This window comes from Alligator mississippiensis, chromosome 15 (genome assembly GCF_030867095.1).
Source record: "Alligator mississippiensis isolate rAllMis1 chromosome 15, rAllMis1, whole genome shotgun sequence".
NCBI classification, from domain to species: Eukaryota; Metazoa; Chordata; order Crocodylia; family Alligatoridae; genus Alligator; species Alligator mississippiensis.
Window position 1 is genome coordinate 29,637,796 of NC_081838.1, and position 8,500 is coordinate 29,646,295.

The following is an 8,500-nucleotide window of genomic DNA, read 5'->3' on the forward strand; positions in this document are numbered from 1 at the left end:
CTAAACTTTACTCTTCAAGGGCTAGAAACCCTGGTCTGAGTTAATCAATGCCAGGGACCAACTTTTGGGGCTGAATATCTCCAGATCGACTGCTCCCAGAGCCCTATTCATGACAGCAGTAAATTAATCAAAATTCATCAATGGACTCCCAAACCTGCACGTACATGCGGACGACCCCTGGGGCTGACAGATGCCATCCAGTAGCCACCGAGGGGGAAGTCCCACGAGGGTCAATGACTCCTGGATTGGGCAAACCTGAAAACTGGGGAGTCACCAAAGCCAAGGACAGATAAAAGCAGTGAAAAGTGACCCTCAGTGGCACCGTCTTGATCTCCAACTTGACCAGCACCCGACCTGTCCAGCCAGAAGGACCAGCCAGTGACCCCCTTCTGGAGGATAACACCATGCTGGAAGAAGCCTCAACTGGCCATCGATGGCAGACTCCAGTGCTTGTGAGATAGGTATACCCGACTCTGGTGCCCCCCCCCCCCCCAACATTTGTAGCTCGCTACTGTGTGTGTGCATGTGTGTGTGTGTGTGAGGGGACCAGCCCCAAGGTTTATGATTTGACTTCATTACAGTGTTTCAATCCACCCAATAAACCAGAATTTTAAGGATCCTGAGTTGGACATTTGTAGCCAACACATCCAGAGAGTCAAACCCATTCTGTTGCATGTGATCAAGGTCTTTGCAACAAAAGAATTCTTTTAGGATGTTTCCATAGTCAAGAAAGCTGAGCTGGCATTTTCCAGGGGGGCTGGGGTCTAGTGAGGCAAGGCCTAAAAAGACTGAGGACCACTGGCATGGAGGTAATCATAGAAAATGAGGGCTGGAAGGGACCTCAGGAGGTCACATCTAGTCCAACTTCCAGCTTAAAGCAGTACCAGCCCCAACTGCATCATCCCAGCCAAGGCTTTGTCTACCCAGGTCTCCAAAACCTCCAAGGATGGAGATCTCACCACCTCTCTGGGGATCCTGTTCCAGTGCTTTACTGCCCTCCTACCACCTCTCTGGGTAACATGTTGCAGTGCTTCACCACCCCCCTAGTGAGAAAATTCATCCTAATATCTAACCTAAACTTTCCTTGCTGCAACTTGATCCCATTGCTCCTTGTTCTGTCATCTGCCCACACTGAGAACAGTTCAGCTTCATCCTCTTTGCAAGCACCCTGCAGGGAGTTGAAGGCTGCTATTAAATCCCGTCAGCCTTCTCTTCTTGAGACTGAATAAGCCCAGTTCCTTCAGCCTCTCCTCACAAGTCAGGTCCTCCAGCCCTCAAACACTCTTCATTGCCCTCTCATGGACTCTCTTCAATCCCTTCTGTAGTGGGGAACCCAAAACTGGACACAGGACTCTAGATTTGTGGCCTCCCCAGTGCCGAATAGAGTGGAAGAATCACTTCCCTCCATCTGCTGGCAATGCCCTGGCTCATGCAGTAATGGGTCTGGGTAACATTGGCTGCTCATGTAACTCCCAACTGAGTGTCTTTGGTCAGCAGTAAATAACCAACCATCTTCTAACATTTCTTGCTGGGTGGGGTAACCTCATCATCCAGACAAAGTCTGTTCTGCTGCTCACACCTACCAATCAATGTATTCTTTGGAGAGCTCAAAGGATATTAAAAAGATAAACCAAAATGGGTAGGAAAAGTTGGGGCTCTGTGACTCTAATTGGCTACTCCGGGGCACCACCTGCTGGAGGGAACCCCCCCCCCCCCCCAATCCCCATGGAAATACAGTATCCCTGACACCCAGAGCAGAGTCAGATGCATCCGTTCTGTCTCCACACTGGTTTTATTTTCTGGAACCAGTTGAAGGGAGAAGAAAATCTATGTGGAGGTGAGGGCTGGCTACAGAGGAGGGCTTGGAGGGGTTTGGTTGTCAGCTGTGGTGGGGCTCAGGAAAGAAGCATCTCCAGAAGCAGCCCAGTGAGAGCCAGGAGCAGGAGCCAGAAGGATCCCAGAGCTGGGCCTGCTGTATTGGAGAATCCTGGACACTTTTCGTTGATGACTTTGTACCCAAGTTTTTCCACAATCTCCTTGGCACAGGCAGACGGAGAAGTACAGACCCCAGGGGAGCTTTGTCCCTTCTTGGTACCTTAGGATAGGAAAGAAGAGAGGGGTCAGGGTCACTTCCCTCCCTTGGAAATCCCAGACTAAAAATCCTTCCCCTGCCCTCTCTATTCTGCTGCCCCAGCCTGTGGGGGACCCTGATAGCTGTTCTCTCCCCCAACAAGGTCTGACTATCTTCCTTGGTAATACCCATTGGGCTCCAGTCCAGAGCCAGCTGGCTTCTCCCCACCCCCTTCCCCCCAGCTCTCAATGACATGGAACAGGCCTGACACCACCTCAGCGTTCAGGCAATGAAGGAGTCACTCACACTTGGTGTGAGAGTGGGATCTCCAGGATCTTCAGCCTTGTAGCACCAAAAGGAGGCAGCAATGGCCTGCTTCCTTTCCCAGCTCTGCTGGTGCCTCCCAAGGTGAATGGGGGCAAGTCCCTTCATCCCTCTGTGCCTCACTTTCCCTTCTAGTAAAAGGCTGATGGAGACCCTTGCACTGTGCACCTAGCTGAGATGTAGGAGGGGAGAGGGAGGCTATGAGCAGGACCAGGACTGGGAGTACAGCCCTGGCAGGGTCCCAACCTGCAGCCCAGACTTGATGGGCATCTGGACGTTCAGTGCATGTTGTGGAGAAATCACACCCCAGTCTGCCTCGCTGCGGTAAGGAGCCAGCCCCAAACCCCCCGGTGTCACCTGCCTGCGTGACTAGCTGGGCTGTAAAAATTCCGAAGGGAGGGGGAACCTGCTCCTCCTTTTGTCTCAGGTTCCTGCCCTTGCAAGTCATGTGACTAGGCATCTCACCTGGTCAGTCTGATGTCATTTGGAAGCACCGGACAGCAGCCAATGGGGCTACTTTTGGTGGGAACTTAGTGATGAGGTCATAACAGGTGTATAAGAAAGTCCTCATGAGGAAGGGGGGCAGACATCTTTGGTAACATGAAAGCAAGCAAATGGCCTCTGGAGCTCTTTTAGACTCTGGATGAACATGTGGGTAACCTTCCTGAAATTTAGCCAGTAACTTAGGATCAAGTGTTCTAGAAGCGTATCAAAAGGCTATCAAGTCACTTCCATTTGCTAAGGGTTATTCTTTGATATTTTTCTGACTTGTACGCCTCCCCATGCCTACCCTCTCTACCCAGTAAAGCTATCTGTTATAGCAAGCCTTGTTGTACATGCTTGAGAGGGATTGGGCAGGCCTTTTTTCCCTTTGTTAGACTGACTAAGGGAGGCTACTTTATAAGTTTCTGGCTATAGGAAGCACCCAGATATATCTTGCTGGGGCTAAGCAACCCTTAAGTCTACTGGGCCTGTGTAGCCTGAGCGGCACAGAGCCCAAACAGAGACTGGAGCTCGGGTGGTGGCAGCAGTTACCCCAGGTTTGTGGGTGTGCTCCAGGAAGGGGGTTGACCAGAAGTTGGTGCCCCTGGGGTGGTATCCAAAGCTTGGTTTTGGTTGGGCTCAGTGAGGCAGGTGGCTTGGTGCAGCAGCACCCCTTACTGGTCTGTCACACATGTAGAGGAAGGGGGCAGAGATGATCTCGCACATGGGGAGGAGGGAGAAGGGTGTGGAGGTACCAGAGTCTGGAGTCCAGGTGACATTCAGGCATCCAGGATTCTTTGTAGGGCATGCTGAGACAACCTTATCGCAGCCATAGGAATCCTGCTTTGGCTCACAGATGGGGCAGTAAACTGGGGTCATGTTCTGGGGTACTGGAACAAACAGAGCAAAGGCAGTCAGCTTGGGGGACCTTCCATCCTGGTCTTCAGTTCCAGGTACAAAGACTGGGACCCTGGCAACCTCCAGGCATAATCCCACCCACCCCAGGGATCTAGGGAAACTGAATGGGGCAGTTTCCAGGGATCCGGTGCTATTCAGTGGGGTGTTCCCACAGAATTGGAGGACCATTCGTAGAGACCCCCAGTAGCTTCTTCTCCAGGGTGGAGGAGGGGGGAATGGAGTTAAGGGGCCAAAGGGAAGAGACCCCATTCCTTACTTTGTAAAGAGGTGGTTTTGCAGGCATCCCCCTTGCAGCAGGTGAAGACTGCCCGAGCTTTCATGAATGGCCCAAAATCCATGAACTTGTTCATGTCTGAGCAGACACTGGAGGCCACACAGCCCTGGAACGTGTGTGTGTGTCTCTCTCCCACTGGAAAGTAGAAGACAGGAGCTGACCCCTCTGGCATTTCCTCTGCCCTTCTCCTCCTCTCCCAAAGGGGAAACTGAGGCAGAAACAGGAGCCTGGGACACATATCTGAGGTCACACAGGCCCTGGAGTGACACCCAGGTGTGCAAGATTCCACCTCTCCCAACCCTCCTGGTCTAGGTCCACCGTATCACACTCACCTCATAGGGTGGGGAGAGAACCCATGAGTCATCCCCCCTTCCTCCCTCCACCCCTGCTCTAGCCCAGCAGATTCCCCTTCCTTCCCAGAGCTGGGAGACAACCCAAGCATCTGAGCAAGCATCCGGGGCTCTCAAACCCATCTCTTTATTCAGCCACTCTCACTATGGAGAGAATCTTCCATCATGGCAATGAAGCAGCTGTCTTCTCCAGGACCACAGGACTTCTTTGTGCAGGTCTTGTCTTCACTGGTGCAGTGCTCACACTCCAGGCTGGACCCTGGAGAAGGGAAGAGAAAAGGATATAGCCCTTTCCTGATTTTGGGTTTAAATGAGAAGCCTCAGGCCCAGTGCCTGGCTTTCCCCAGGGTTCCTGTCCTGGCATCCCAGACACCCTGGGGCTACCATTGGCTTTTAAGAAAATAAGAACTGCCATATCCTGGGTCAGACCTTAGATCCATCTTGCCCAGTCTCCTGTGTCACATGGCAGCCAAGAGTGGAGGCTGGAAGGGAGAGTAAGCTGGGTCTGAGCTGGGTTTTCCCCTGATCCTCTCTCCCTGGCAGCCTCCAGTATTTCAGGCCCAGAAACTTCTGATTCAGAGGCCATGCCCCTCACTCCCCTGCTCCATAGCTCCCAATGCCCCTTTCCTCCAAGAACAGATCCAATCCCATTGCAAATCTGGCTACACTCTCAGCTTCCACTGCATCTGGTGGCCACAAGCTCCCTGCTTTTCATTCCACACTGGGTGAAAACGACCTGCCTGGTGCTCATTATCAACTGATGGCCTGTTTCTTTCATGTCATGGACCCCTCATTCTTGTCTAGTGGGAGACAGTCAGTAGTAAATGCCTAGTGCCTTTCTCATCACCATTTAGTATGTTGCAAACCCTTATCATGTCCTCCCTCAAGCATCTCTTTTCTAATCTGACCAGACCTGGCCTCATTAGTTTCTCCTCTTATGTAACCCCATCCATACTGCTACTCATCCTTATAGCCCTTCTCTGGATGTTCTCTAATTCTTCTAGATCTGCTTTAAGGTGTAAGGACCAGACCTGGGCACAGGATTCAAGATGTGGATGCCCTGTAGATGTATAAAGGGGCAAGACAATGTTTTCTGATACTTCCTTTTTTGCTGAGAATAACCCACAGGTTGGGAATTGCAATCCACTGGGCAACCTAAAGCTGGTGACACCTGCCAGGCACTTCGCCCCTTGGAACAATGATGCATTTCCACCCACAAAGCGTGCATTAGGATTTCCTGATGATCCATACCCTGGCGCCTGGGTTGGAGCATCATTTCTGGCTATCAGCTCCCAGATGACCTCTTTTTCCATGCCTGAGGAAGTGCTAAATTTGGAAACCTATTGTCAACACTTCCTCCTTAGCTTTGATCCCTCTTTTGTTGTTGTTTCCATTACAATTTGATGCTCCTCCCACCCCTCTGAGAGATTTTCTGCTCTGGTTTTATGTTAGGGAGGTGGTTCACAAACTCATTAACCTTGGGGCACCCCCTTCCCCCAGCTTGTTAACCTTGAGGTCCCCCACTTGAAAAACAACATCTCCTTGCTTTCATAAACTGGGCTTGGCAGAAGTCATGTCTGATCCCAAGCCCCTGCTCTAGGCAAGATCAGCCCTACAGAAGTCCTGGTTTAATCTGTTCCTGCACAACCTTGTCACACAACTACAAGGCCCATTGCCCCAAGATCCCCTGAACCCCACGTAAAGCAGGAAGAGCATGGAGAAATGGGGCTGGAAGGGACCTCCAGTGGTTGTAGTCTTAGTCATGGAGTCATGGAGAAGTTAGGGTGGAAGGGACCTCCAGAGGTCACATCTAGCCCAACCCCTGCCTGAGGCAAGGTCAGCCCTATCCAAATCATCCCAGATACATCCATCATTTAAATTCTTTGTAAAACTACCAGCAACCCTGACACAACACTAGGCATCACAACTGAACCTGCCACAGAGAAAACAAGGGCACTGAAGTAGCCAATGTCTTGCTGTGAGAGGTCATTATATGCTCAAGAGATCCCAGGTAGAAGCTGTGGCCAAACTACAGAGGAAGTCAATAACTACCCCAGCCTATACCAGTCCAAGCATGGGGGAAAATTCCTTTCTGACCCCAAATACAACATTGGTCTGACCCTGAGCAGAGGGGTGAGACCCTCTAGGCAGAACCCTCCAGCTTTGATCTCAGAAGGAGCATTAGCACAGCCCTTCCCCATCCCCAGCCTGGGCTGTAGCCAACATCCATTACCTCTGAGGGAGGCTTAAAAACCCTCTGACACATGGGGCAGGAAGTCGGGAGATAACCAGCAAAGCCCAGAAGCCTGGGAAATCCCCACAGCAGAACATGGACATCACTATGCCTAAATCATCCCCACCCAGTGGCTGTCCATCCTCTTTTCGAAGACTTCCAGTGATGGAGAGTCCACAGCTCCCTTGGATATCTATTCCACAGCCTCCTTGCTGTAACAGGGTTGAGGGGTGGCACTATCCTGCCACTACAAGGAATGTTAAAGTTTTTTGACAATGGAAAAAATCCAGGACTGAGTCTTCCATTGCAAAGAACTTGGGGCCGGAGGGTTTGGGCCACTTGGGATCCTATTAGAAAGCTCTGCATGAATTTTGTGGAAGCATGGGTAGTTTTTTGCATGCCTCATGGTGGTCATGTTATGTGGCACCCCAAAAGAGATCTCATGGAACTCCAGCTGAGAATCACTGCATTAAATAAAAGAAATGGGCTGAGCAGGGAAACTGTTGGACTGACCTGCAGCCAGGAGAGCAGCAAGGAAGAGGAGGAGGGTGACGGGCGCCTTCATTGTGATATGGGTGGGGGTGATGCCGGAGGTCTCTGAAGGATAAAACTCTCTGGAATCCGTGTGGCAGGACCTGGAAATGGGAACAAAAGGCTTCATTGATTACGTCTCCATCCACCTTGTTTAATGGGGAGAAATGGGGTAAAACCCAATAAGAAGAGGATCATCCCATCATAGTTGATTGCTTCCAATGGCTAAGCTCACTGGCTTGAGGTCCCTCCAGGTAGATCTCCACTCCCTGTCTTTTCTTTCCTTTGAAGGCTTCCAAATAAGAATCAGGACTCCTAGGTTCTCCAGCTGACACACGGAGGAGCCTGGCATTGCAATGACTTGCTCAGTGCTAACGGGAATAAAGGAAGGTCTGGGAGCAGGGGTGATGTGTAATGATTTAGATAGAACAGGATGGGCTGAGCATCCAGGTGCCTGGGTCCTATATAGGACGGGGTGGGGGCAGCTAGAACTAGCAAGTTAGAGTGGGGGGAGGACGAGGCTGGTAGGCTGGTCTCTTGGAATCCATCTCAAGGAGGTGGTTGCATCCTGTGGCCTTGAGCAAGGGGTGGGGAACACCTGGGTTCAACCTCTGTTCATGGAGGGGAGTGGGCTCTGGTGGGTTAGAGCCCTGGGACGGGAAGAGGATCCTCTGGGTTAGATTGCTGTGAGCCAGGACTCCTGGGTTCTCTTCCCAAGCTGTGGGAAAGGAGTGGGAATTCCCGGCACAGAGGGGCTGGGAGCTGAGACTCCTGGGTTCTGTCCCAGTTGAGGGAGGGAGATGGAAACAGGCAAAAGCTGGGAGCCAGGAGTCCCAGGTTCTCTTCCAGCTGTGGGAGAAGAGTGGAGTCTAGTGGGTTCGAATAGGGGGGCTGGGAGTCCAAACACCTGGGTTCTCTCTACCCCGGTGGGGGGAGGTGAGAACAGGAGGGGGTGAGAGCCTGGACACCTGGGTTCCCTTCTGGCTCTGAGATGGGGGGAAGGTCTAATCAGCAGCACAACCTGTGGGGGGTCTTGTTGATGCCCTATACCACATCCCACCAACAAACACTTCCCAGTGACTCCCAGTTACTTTTGGAACCCCCACCCCCACCCCTCCCCACCATCTAGTGATTGCATCCCAGCAGGGCATGGATGGGGAGCAGGACACTTGGGTTCCTAAGAGTGCATCTTGGAGGGGAGTCACTTACCGAGAGCTCCTGGCAAGCTTCAGGCTGGGTGTTGCCTTTTGTCTTCCGAGTGTTCCTTCCTTTATGAAGCGCAGGCTCTTTTATGTGCTTACAGCCATGGGGCTGGC

The 8,500-nt window shown here is 51.8% G+C and overlaps 1 protein-coding gene across 1 annotated transcript; it reads right to left on the reverse strand.

Annotated features, from left to right (window-relative positions):
- Positions 1–1,773: 1,773 nt before the first annotated feature.
- LOC102561252 (phospholipase A2 inhibitor gamma subunit B) lies at positions 1,774–8,500 on the reverse strand. The gene is made up of 6 exons (XM_059718233.1): positions 8,394–8,500; positions 7,167–7,288; positions 4,566–4,679; positions 4,053–4,205; positions 3,630–3,768; positions 1,774–2,091 (listed from the first exon to the last, which is right to left on the reverse strand). The coding sequence occupies exons 2-6, from the start codon at positions 7,216–7,218 to the stop codon at positions 1,896–1,898; spliced, it is 654 nt and encodes a 217-aa protein (XP_059574216.1). The 5' UTR covers positions 7,219–7,288; positions 8,394–8,500; the 3' UTR covers positions 1,774–1,895.

Excerpts from the sequence above, each read along its gene's own strand:
- LOC102561252 (XM_059718233.1), bottom strand. The coding sequence starts at position 7,218 with ATGAAGGCGCCCGTCACCCTCCTCCTCTTCCTTGCTGCTCTCCTGGCT. Across the intron at positions 4,680-7,166 it reads TGCTGCTCTCCTGGCTGCAG|GGTCCAGCCTGGAGTGTGAG; the intron begins GTCAGTCCAACA and ends TCCCTTCTCCAG. Across the intron at positions 2,092-3,629 it reads TGGACTCCAGACTCTGGTAC|CAAGAAGGGACAAAGCTCCC; the intron begins CTCCACACCCTT and ends ATCCTAAGGTAC.